This window comes from Mesoplodon mirus (assembly GCF_964341445.2).
Source record: "Mesoplodon mirus genome assembly, chromosome: 3".
Classification (NCBI taxonomy): Eukaryota; Metazoa; Chordata; class Mammalia; order Artiodactyla; family Ziphiidae; genus Mesoplodon; species Mesoplodon mirus.
In genome coordinates, this window is record NC_138978.1 from 148674270 (window position 1) to 148686772 (window position 12503).

Genomic DNA, 12503 nt, shown 5'->3' on the forward strand with positions numbered 1-12503 from the left:
AGCCACCCACTAAGCACCACTTTCAAAGAGACATCCCCTCTAAATCTCTCCTATCTTTGCCTCAAATCTCTTATCAAAATATAAAGGTCATTTGTGGCCTTATATCCCACCAGTATAAAATTTTTTATTACCTGGTTATTCAAACAGTTTATGTCTCCTTACAAAATTTTTTCCTGATCTGGAGTAATTCATTATTCACTTCCCCATTAAAAAAATGGAGTTCTCCTGCAAATATTCCTTGAAACATTCTCAGGAGATAAGCATTTCAACCAATAATTAGGGGTGACCTACAAGACCAACTCTTACCTCCACCTATGTGAACATGTTTGACAAAGTTTTCTTATCTCTAAAATTTGGAGAAATTAAATAAGATCCTATAGATACTTTGACAAACATAGGAACGCTCCAAAGCAGGGCTTACTCACGTTTACAGACATCTTTGGCACTTGACCACATGAGGTTTTGTAGACACGTGATAGAGAATGACTTCCTGTGGTACTCAGGGTGGCATTCATACGTTAAAGATGTCCCAATGGGAAACTCAGATTCATTGGTCTGGATTTTCAACTTGGCAAATTGAAAATGACCTGGGGTGTTACAATGACCTAGAGATCAAAAAATCAAGAACATCAGAGTTAACAAAAAGATACCCAATGCCATTCTTCCTTTTCTCTTTCTTGTTAGATTTGATATCAGAACAAAAGAAACTTTTAGTTGTGGAAAGATAATTTCCTTGTAATCTTTGAAGGGAAAGTTCCATTAGCATGTGCCCATTAGAAAATATATTATCTGGAAGGCTATTTTGCTATCTGGGCATTTTACTCATATCACTTACTGTAAAAGACAGCTCCAATTCAATTTTTCACATTTTTAGGGAGACAGAGGAGTGTTTCTGCCCAGGTCACACCTGGTCTGGTTTCTTTGTACTTCAGTGCATCAAAACCCATGCTTACAAGCAAGAATGGAGAACTCAAGATGTTTTTTGAAACTAGGAAGTGGCCACCAACTTTCTAGGTCTGATTCCTAAGCTGGCCATTTCAACACAACAAGGAAATAAACAGCATCTCCTCAAAATAAAAACAACAACAGCAAAACAAAAACAGAAACACTGTTTGAAGTGTATGTTGAATCAAATTCTAGCTTTAGCTCCAAGCCCCTACACCTAAAGCTCTAGGTTTGAGAAGTAAAAACTCACTTTGGATTCAAGTAGTATGAAATCAAAAAAGTGTATATGTTTGGAAAAATAGAAATTGTTTCCACTTGGTTTTGACAATAACTTCTCTTTTAGTTTCTATTCCAGCTGTCCTCCACCTCCCCTTCAATTATTTTTTCAAATAGTAAAAGCTATGCTAGAGCCAATTCTGCACCCAGATAATTCTCTGTATGAAGACTTGCAAACCAATTTCTGATTTCTTTAACATATAATTAAATGATTTTTCTCAATATGAAAATTTGGCTTCTTTTCAAGGTGGCTTCACAGGAAATACATCCATCTATATTGCCTGTTTCTTTTTTATTTTAGAGCTTGAATATTAGCTATACTAGATTCTAGTTCAAGGAGTCCCCCTTATGACTAAAACCTACTACCTAAGGACAAATCACACATGAAGATGGTCTGGCAGGTCTCCAGTCTAAAAAATCTAGCTGATAAAAGTAGGACTGCCATCTCAGGATAGGGTACTGGTGAAAAAAGTCATAGAACTTAGGGGAAGATTGCCTTTCACTGCTGATTCAGTGAATCTGAACTAGGTCTCTGTATTTGTAAACAGGTTCATAGGGACAACCCAAGATGAAGCCATGGTGTTACAGAAGGAGAGTGAGGGCAAAAATGACTTCTGAATGCCCGTTCTTGGTCCCTTTCCTTTTAGAACTGCTCTTTTATTTCAGAGTTCCTCAGCAGTCAGTTTGTTATGCTGGGACTAGGGTCACTTCGACAATTTACTTTCCCCTTCCATCTTCACTTCCTGAGTGTGGGTGTCATAGTGGTATTGGTTACCTTAGGATACCTTCTCCTTAGAAATACACACTCTATTTTGCATTTTTCCCTTGAGTTCACATCGCTTTGCTTTTTCTTTCCACCAAAGAGGGAAAACTTCAACAGCTGAAATTAGTGTGGGGCTAAGGAGCAAGTAAGCCTTATCTTAACTTAGAACTTAGCCCATACTGGCTAAAAGAATCTTTGTGTTTTGTTTACAATGCAGCCCAGTTTTCAGAGAGAACACACAGTGGTCTCTGGCCAAATAGGTAATTAAAAGCGGTTTTGCCAGGCTTTGTTCTCTGCTGATCTGTGCTTCTCTCCAAAACCTGTGAAGATGGTACAACTTATGCTAGTTAAGGTTCATAGGTATTTGCTTTCAGTTCCTATGCTTTGAAAACATTTTCCTTCTAATTCTAATTAGAACTAGAACCACCACCCACTTCTTCCAGCTCTTTTCACCAGACCTCTAGAAGCAAAGATCATCAGAATCTTACATGTTGATGTATCTTAAAGCCATTTATTATTGATTTGGCATTTAATTGTATCGAGTGCACAAATAAACACCACATTGTAATTACGGAAACTTGGAGAGTCTGGTTTAGATATTCTGAACCCATTTGGAATGTAGGGTAGCACGCACTAACCCGGAAGTCCACAGTGAGGGGCAGGGCTGCTCCAAATTCCGTTTCCTTGACTGTCACTGGTACAGCGGATGGTGCTCTCCCCAGTGAGGCTGAAGATCATCCCTCTCTCTGGGTGCGGGTCACATGTGTAAGTGACTTCTTTTCCAAAAGGAAAGACTTCAAGAGGTTTTCCTGTGTGTCTCCCATTAAGGATATCAGGGGGATTTGGACACAAGATTTCTGGAAAGAAGGCAAAAGCTCTAAGTCTCATTGATGAGTTTTCACCAGAGGTAATCTATAGTCATTGGGTGTTATGGTTGGTACTACCTAAAAACACCGAATGGACTAAATGAAGTGAGATTTCAATCCCATTTTTGTTTTACTTGAAAAAGTACAAAAGAATTTGCCTATCCTGAATCTTCCAGACTTTTAAGTTTTCTGTATGATAGAAACTTTACACCTTTAATTACGTACCAAAGCTTTTAAAGAAGAAAAATAATCTATTGGAGAGTAACTCATTCATTTAATCAACACATATTAATTGGGCACTTATTCTGTGTCAGCCACTCCTCAGGGCTGGCTGGATAAAGTGGTGGAGAGCACAGATAAAGTCTCTGTCTTCCAGGGAACTTACATTCTCAGGAAATATTTCTACAATGTATTCCATATGTACTAATCATCTAATCATATGAAACCTTTCCTTAATAACTTACCCATAGTGACCATCAATCGATTATGACAGCTGTCACAATGAATTGAAACATATATGGTTCATTGTAAAAACTCTAAATGATCCAGACTGTTTTGTTGTTATTGTTTTTTTTGATGCATGGGATTGCTTTTTTTTTTTTTTTTATTTCTTTACTTTCCGTCAGGTGTCAAATTGTTACTTCTTTCTGGTATCTGCTTGTCTGTTTAAACAGCCCTTTCCTTACTTCTATTTAGTGTTTCTTATTAGGTTTGGGAATTGGAAGAAGCTACTTAAATTAGAAAGAGTCATGAAAAATAAGAGAAATAGTACAATCAATAACTGAGCTCTAACCCATGCCAGTGGACAGCCATTTGTCATGTTACTTCAATGAAAGCTGGTTTTCTTGGATGACAGGATCTATATAGAAGTTATGGGTTTTTTTTTAATAAAGTTTTACTATAAAATGTGTCATAGGATAACTGAGCAGATTTCTTGCAACATAAACATTTCAGTAAAATTTGGATTATTTTAAAATTTATATATTTTCCAATCTTTAGGATCAAGTGATGAGGCAAAGTCCTATCTCCTATTGGGGAAAATACGAATGGGTAGACTAGGAGAAATCAGTGGTGGCATTGCATATAGGAGACTCATTTTAATCAGCTTATTATTTCTGAATCTTTCAGCATAATTTAGATACAAGTTTTGAGAGTTTAAGGAGTCTTAAACTGCTGACCCTGTGTAATGCTGTTCCCCACTTTACCCTCATTTCTGCATTGCTCTGACCTATCATCTCCATAAGATTTAATTTATTTTCTTTCTTGTACATCTCCCCACTTGAGTATAAATAACATGGGACAGGGAATTTGCTCATCTTGTTCACTGCTATAACACCGGTGCCTGGAAGAACATCAAGCACATGGTATGTGCTCAATAAATAATTGAATGAATGAATGTTTCAAATTTGTATATTAGCAAATAGACAGGAATAGTGTAGAGTGACTGCACCTTGATAGCATAAAAAAGAAAAAGAAAGAAGGAAGGAAGGAAAAAAGAAAGAAATTTGTCAAAGCTTCACATTAGTTAATCTCTCCTGATTCAGAGACAAACTACAGCAGGATTTATCACGTAGAACAAAGAATTCTAAATGACAGAGACTGATCAGATGGTTCTCAAAACACATGACGCACAAGAAAGTGCATCACAACAAATCGATCCACAATAAAATACTATTAAAATAAGCAACTTTATCAATAATTCAGATTAGAAAATAGAACAAACATGGCTGGGGAGGCCATGGGTCAAATTACCAAATAGATTAAAGGGAGAGATTGGCCTGAAGTGTTATCCCTTCTACTCACGTTCACACACAGGAATGCTGCTGTTCCAAAGGCTTTCCATTCCAACCAAGACACAGTAACTAGCAGAACTGCCTTTTAATTGGAATCTAAGGAAGAAAATGGTAGTGAATATGTGAGCTGCTTAAGCCAAAATGCCATTCCATTTGCAAAAATCTCAGCATTTTGAGGATCTGAAACCAGCAGGTGGCAGAGGTTCAGAGGCCACATAAATCTGGAAAAGTCACAGCTTCCAGTGAGGGAGAACGGCAAAGCACAGTCACTTGGTCACATAATATAGTCCCAGCCTAAGTTGAAGAAGGCAGTTGTAGCATAGCTGCCATCTCCGTGATCCTGGACCTAGGCTCACAGAAATCAGTCTCTCACTGAGCATCCCATGGTAAAGCTGATAAATCTACTCATAGTCATTATTGGAATAAAACATCCTCCAAGTGATGACACTGGAACAGCTAGTAAAACAGCTCCCAGTTTGGACTGGACAAGCAGAGAATAACTGGAAAGAGAACAAAGATTGTTCTTTTGTCTCTATATTTGTGATGGTTATGCAGAAGGCTCACAACAGCACGCTGGGCTACAGAAGAGTAAGCATGAATATTCTGGGGGGAAAAATGAAAGGAGATTGGAAATGACTCTTGCACAAAATCTTCCAAATTTCTCAATGTATGTTGGACCCTGATGGTTCCTAAATTTTATTTGGTGCCTGTCAAGGATTCTTTGGAACATTTTGAGATCAGGTACTTTGTTGCCCATGCTTGATACATCCCATGTAGAGATGTGCATGCTGTGTAAGGTCAAGTGAATGACCTTAATTAAAACTTTAATATCAGCCACCATAATACCATTTCAGAGCCCTTGACCTGTTATCAACCAGGTGATATATGATTGGGTTAAAAATGCTTATTCTTATACTTTCTCTCTTATTACAAAATTCACTTTTGATGGTTAAAAAATTGTCTGAAATAATTCTTAAATGATCTTATTTTTAATAAGATTTTTGTCACATATCGAACTTTTTCTGTAACTCTCCAAATTACTCTTTTTCTTTTATGCTTGGAAAATATGATTTTTTCACTTAATGCGTCACCTGTGTATACTCTTAAACAGTAGTTGTGTTTGTGTTTAAGCATGCCATTTAATATATGCTTCAGTTTTTCCTTCATATCTTATGTCATTAGTTCCACGTGTTCCTTACTCTTAACTTCCCACATACACTCCCCAAATTTAATATCCCTGAGTATTCCCTATTTTAAAAATCACACTAAACCTTCCCTTTTTGAATTAACCTCAATTTCAGTGTTCAGTAGGCCAGGCAAACTCACACTCACCCCTCATCACAAACGAAGGATACTTTTGCTCCAAGCTGAAAATTAAGTGGAAAGAGTACATGTCCATTAGGTAACTGGTCCAGGAAGTCAGCACATGATTTCACTAGGAATAAAAACACACACACACAGGAGTGAGATGTTCCTGTGAGGGACAAAGAGACTGATCCACAAACCAGATTACAGTATAGGCACCTGCACATTCAGGGGCTGACGGGCTCCAGTCTCCCTGGGGCGTACAATGCAGAGAAGCAGCCCCTCTGAGATCATAGCCAGGCTCACAGCTGTAGAACACTTCCTGCCCAGAAGAAAAGTTGTTCTTGTGGCTTGGGGTGTGTTTACTATGCAAGACTTTTGGAGGTGGCTGACATACTAGGGAAAGAGAATCAAAGTGCTGTTAATTGTGTGAAAATAACTTTTCCTCAGTGGTAAACTGGCTAAGACAGTCATAATCATAAATCTATTTGTTTTTAAAAATCTGGTAGACTAACACCCTCTCGTTTTATTGATGGCAAAATTGAACAGAGAGAGAGAAACAGAGACAGAGACCGAGAAAGAGAGAGAGAGAGAGAGTCTTGGGAAAAGTCATAGAACTGAGATACACTGCAGGACAGTGACTAGAACTGAGACATCTTCAGTTCATGGTTTTCCATCTAAAGTACACACCTAAGATGACACAACAAACAGTTCCCCTCCACAATTCTTCCTGTTACTGTTCACTTAGTACACAGTTGTTAGATTGATGGATTTTTAATTTATTTTTATTTTTATTGGCATCACCAATTTATATCCACCTTTTTGGCAATAAGGAATGCTTGAGCCCAAATCTCATCCAACAGATTTCCCAATCACCTATCACACTCTGCTGTGACAAACAAGATTCATACATCTCTTCTCATCTCTTTCCAGCTCCTCTCCAGTGGTCACGCCACCTGACATGGGTTGGTGGAGAAGATGTCTCCTTTCTGCACTCTACAGGGCCAGGTCCTGCTTAACCATTCACTTCATTCCAATGAGAAGATGGGAAACCATTGAATGAAGTCTTCTAAAAAACCTACAGCCCTCACAATGAGAGTGCATATTCCATACCATATGTTGTAACTGAGCCTGTCTCTTTATACAGTTGGTTTGAACTCAGAATCAGAATGCACTTGAACCTCCTAACTTATATAAAACTGTAGTAACATGAAAAGTCATTTCATTTTGGCTTAGATCAGGTTAGTTTCTCTCTCTGGACTTTAGCTTTCTCAAGTATAAAGTGGGGCATTGGACTAGAATAAATAACCCCCTTAAGGACTTTGTAAATACTCTGATGATGTAACACCCAATTTCAGGGCTCATCACCCCCCTGTTTTCCTTGATTAATAAGTACACTGTGATATGATAATTTAAGTGCTGTGCTGGTTAAATCTCTGTTGACTCCCAGCCTTACACTTCTGCATTCTCCTTTGACTGCTGGGGACAGAAGCCTGAAAGTACAACTGCTAATCTTCCTTGCCAGCTGGGTCCTGGTTAAGCTCTGACAATTGGAGGCAAATATACTAAATTAAAAAGTAGGAAGATGATAGAAGTCATTCTTCTTGTAAAGGAGGACCAGGAAGTGGAAACTGATGGCTCTTCCTTAGGAGCAGCAAAATTAATTCTATCAATGCCAATGACTGCAGGCTCCAGCTACGTTCTGGCAGCAGCAGCAGCTTCTGCAGCATGAGCAGCTGGAGGAAATACCTGCTCAGTGAGTGCAGGTGCCTGTGTTCTAGTCCAGGAGGAATGGCAGTCCCCTGAGCTCTGGTAACACTGCCTTCCTCCTTTTGCTCTTCCTGCCCTTTTAACACCTTTATATTCTCTTACCTGCACTAAATCCCTCACTCCTTGAAATATCTAGAGTAGCTTTTGATTTCTCTGGCTCTGGAGTCAGGTAGGCTTGGGTTCTTGTCTTCACAGAGTTAGCATCTATTTAATCTTGGACAGTTATCTAACCTCTCTAAGACTCACTTTCTCTGTAAAACATGGAAAGAATAGTAACTATCTTATGTCTTTGTTTTAAGAATTAAGTGGGGCTTCCCTGGTGGCACAGTAGTTAAGAATCTGCCTGTCAATGCAGGGGACACAGGTTCGAGCCCTGGTCCACGAAGATCCCACATGCTGCGGAGCAAATAAGCCCATGCGCCACAACTACTGAGTCTGCGATCTACAGCCGCAAGCCACTACTACTGAACCCGTGTGCCACAACTAGTGAAGCCCGCATGCCTAGAGCCCATGCTCCACAACGAGAAGCCCGCGCACCGCAACAAAGAGTAGCCTCTGCTTACCGCAACTAGAGAAAGCCTGCGTGCAGCAACGAAGACCCAAAGCAGCCAAAAAATAAACAAATAAATAAATTTAATTTAAAAAAAATAAGTGAATCCATAGACTATATAGCGGCACCTAACAAGAAGAATCAGTCATTATGTATTAGCAGTTACAATACTCAAAAGAGTAACTAATAAATATTTTCTTAAAAAGATTATTTTAAATGAAAAAAAGAAAGAATTGAAAGATGATGATGTCAGTAGTGACATTCCAAGGAAATTTTATACTCTTTGCCCAGATTTATCTTTGCTTCTGAGTTTGAACACATACACATGCACACACACATACACACACACCTGCTTTATTTAATGTTTCCTCCCAAGAAAATTTACCCATCCACATTGCTCACCACACATCCTCCCCCCAGAAGCGACACTAACCTCCTGATCCTCCTACAACTCACGTCATTTGTAGGCCCCTTCAAAGCCTCAGTCAGACTCACCCCTGGAGCAGCTGGGCAACTCAGGCCTCCACTTGTTTTGGGCCTGGCATTCAACAGTGGAGGGTCCTTTCATGGCAAAGCCAGGCTGACACCTAAACCTCACCCTTTCATGTAAAGAAAATAAGCTTTTGTTCTCAGACATCCTTATTCCATTTTCAATGACTGGAGGCGTGCATTTATTAGGTGTAATGCACTGAGGGGGAGGGCCACTCCAGATGCCAACTTGATTGTCTTCACTGGTGCAATATATTGACCGTTCACCCACGAGGTCAAACAGCTTCTGCCTTCTCTCTCCAAGATTGCAGTGATAGGTCACCACTATTCCGTATTGAAAGTATTCTCTGTCGGTGCTAATGAAATCTCCATTGGCGATGGCTGGGGGCGGCCCACAAGGAATGCCTGGGAAAAGGGAAAGCAGTGAATTAAAATAACTAGTGAGAGAAATCAAATGAGTCATTAAATTGTAACTATTTTTACCTTCATTATTTGCTTTTAATCTTTGCTAATGTAGATAATTTTTTATGAAGTTGTAATTTAGGTGGACATACCTAAGTAGAATTTGAGTATATCTGGGTAAACATGAGAATATTTATGAAACTGTAGACTACTGGATGTTAAACATTTTGAAAATCTAAATGATATAAATGGAAATATAAATTACTAATATTCATTAAAGTAGATATAGAAAGCTAGAATAGACCAAGAAACTTGTAAAAATAGAAGAAAACATTTCACCTATAAGTTCTATCACAGTTTCAAGTAATATATACTTCTAAATGTAATTTCAGGTGTTTCACAAGAGGTAAAGGAGAGAACTTAGCAAGCCATTTTATCAAGCCTAAGTTTGATATCATAATATTATACCCATGTAAAAGTGATCATATAGTAGTCCACCAAAAAAAGAGCTAAATACATTTAAAAATGTAGAAGTAAGACTAGTACATAGTAGGACATAGTTAAAAAAAATTGTATTGTTCTAACACTATATAACTGGAACTAAGTAACATCAACCAAAATTCCAAAACACTTAAAATTAAAAATGAAAATTCTTTAGGAAGCTTCTGCTTCTGGTAATGGTAATCTCAATAATTCAAATCAAACATCACTCCACCCATCTCACCCACAGAGAAAAACTATAAATGCTGGGTAAAATATAAAACATATCAGAATGCATCAGGGTGCTAACAAACTGGTTTCATAGAAGGTTAAAATCCAGGTGAGAGCCAAGCATTTGGGCTACTTTCCCCCCTGGGAAGGTTAGTTGAACCAGGAGGGGGCATTTGATACTGAAATTAAGAATTTGGATAAGATTAGTTGCAGTTTAGACACAGTTGAAGAAAAATCAATGAATTGGAAACTAGGACAGAAAAAAATATCCAGGACACAACACAGAGAGGCAAAATGTTCGTAAATAGACAAAAGAGTAACAGAGGAACCATACTTAGAAAAATGTTTAAAGCATTTATTGCCAGAAAACCTACAATATAAAAATGCTTAGAAAGAATTCTTTAGGCTGAAGGAAAATAGTGTCACATAGAACTGATAGAACTGCAATATGGAGGAAGTGTAACAAAAGAGTTAATGTGTAGATAAATATAAATAAATACCATTTTTATAAAAGCAGCAACTATACTGTCTTGTGAGATATATAATATATGTAAAAAAAAACAGTAGAAAATGGCAGGAGAGCATAAATGGAGTTAAACTGCTATGGTTCTTGCATTGTTTGGGAAGTGGTAAAAAGCATTATTTATAATAAATTAGATTATATAATTATAATAGGTTATAATTATAATAAATTAAATTATAATAAATCAAGGATCTATATTGGAGTCTCTAGGATAGCATTAATAAGAAAATAAAGTGCAACTAAAATGTTCTTGAGGAGAAAAAAATAGAATAATAAAAATACTTGATTAATTTTAAAATGTGAGAAACCTATAACTAACTAACCTATAACTATAGTTAGTTTAAACTTAACTATATCAGTAACTATATTAATCTGAAATGTCTTAAACATTCTAATTAAAAGCAAAGATTTTCAGACTGAATGAAACAACAAAATCTGAGTATATGATGTTTACAAGAGATCAATTTTATTTTATTTTATTTTTATTTATTTTTTGGATGTGCCGGGCGGCTTGTGGAATTTTAGTTCCATGACCAGGGATTGAACCCAGTTTCTCAGCAGTGAAAGCACAGAGTCCTAACCACTGGACTGCCAGGGAATTCCCAGGTAAATTTTAAATATAGGACAAAGAATGGATGAAAGTAAAAGATCTGAAACATATGTAATACAAAAACAGGAAACAAAAAAAGAAGGCTGGTGTATCTATATTGATATCATACAAAATAGATTTTAAGGCAAGAAATATTATGAAAGGTAAAGAGGGACATTTCATTATGCTAAAAGAGTCAATTAAGCAGGAAAATATAATAATTCAAAATTTCATGCATGTAATAACATAGCTTTTAAATTATATAAAGAAAAATCTCTAGAGTGATAGGAGAAATAGACAAATCCAGTCACATTTGGTGATTGTAGTGGTTTAAATAGTGATTCCCTAAAAAGATATTCCATGTCCTAACGCATGGTACCTGTGAATGTGAACTTATTTGGAAAAAGAGTCTTTGAAGATATAATTAAGTTAAGGATCTTGAGATGAGATCATCTTGGATTAACAGAGTAGATCTTCAATCTAAAGACTAGAGTGTTTGTAAGAGACAGAAGGGAAGGGGACACACACAGAGGAGAACGCAATGTGCAATGGCGGCAGATGTTGGAGTGATGCATCTATAAGCCAAGGAATGCCAAGGATTGCAGCGGCCACCAGGGGTAGGAGAGAGGCATAGGGCAGATTCTTTCTCCCAGGAAAAGGAACCAGCCTTGCTGACACCTTGATTTTGGACTGCTGACCTCTGAACTATGAGAGAATAAATTTCTATCGTTTAAAGCTACTAAATTTGTGGTAATTTGTTATGGCAGCCCTAGGAAAGTAACACAGGTATTTTACACATTCCCATCAATAACTGAGAGAACAAGTGGAGGAAAAAAAACACAGTAAATCATATTTTCTAAGAGACATTTATAGAAAATGACATAAAACAACTACACCTTCTTTTCAAGGGCATATGTAACATTTTACCAAAACTGTCCATATTCTGGGCTATAAAACATGTTTCAAAAAGTTTCAAAGGATTAAAGCAAAAGAATGATAATGATAAAATATCTCCAAGTGTTTGAAAATTAAGTAACACACTTTAAAATAAATTCTGGATAGAAGAATATATCAAAAGGAAAATTAGACAATTTTTCTGTATAGTGATAATGAAAATATGAAGATTGTGGGAAGCAAATACAGCACTTTTGGAGAAAAATTTACAGGTTTAAATATATTTGTTAGAAAAAAAAAAGGCCAAAACAAAATTATCTAAGCTTCCATATCAAGAATTAATGAACAGAGAACACCAAATTAAGCTCAAGAAAGTATCAGAAAGGAAATAATAAATCAGAAATCAATAAAATAGAAACTAGTTATACACTACAGAAAATTAAGTTAAAAGTTGTTTTTCAAAAAATCTTAGTAAAATTTATAAACGCCTAGTAAAAGTAATCAAGAGAAAGAAATTTTTAAATGTTACCATTATCAAGAATTAAAATAGAGATATCACTACAGACCCCATACACATTAAAATATAATAAGAGGATACAATGAACAACATTATACCAATAACTTAGC

At 36.8% G+C, this 12503-nt stretch overlaps 1 protein-coding gene across 1 annotated transcript in view; it reads right to left on the reverse strand.

The window, feature by feature from the left end:
* Nucleotides 1-12503, reverse strand: part of CR1 (complement C3b/C4b receptor 1 (Knops blood group)) — a gene marked incomplete at its 5' end in the record, with an annotated part of 113235 nt that overhangs the window by 65683 nt on the left and 35049 nt on the right. Inside the window, 6 exons of the mRNA XM_082612243.1 lie at nt 426-605; nt 2623-2841; nt 4654-4739; nt 5976-6078; nt 6168-6344; nt 8764-9162. Of these exons, the coding sequence (XP_082468369.1) occupies nt 426-605; nt 2623-2841; nt 4654-4739; nt 5976-6078; nt 6168-6344; nt 8764-9162 (1164 nt within the window). The remainder of the gene's footprint in view (nt 1-425; nt 606-2622; nt 2842-4653; nt 4740-5975; nt 6079-6167; nt 6345-8763; nt 9163-12503) is intronic.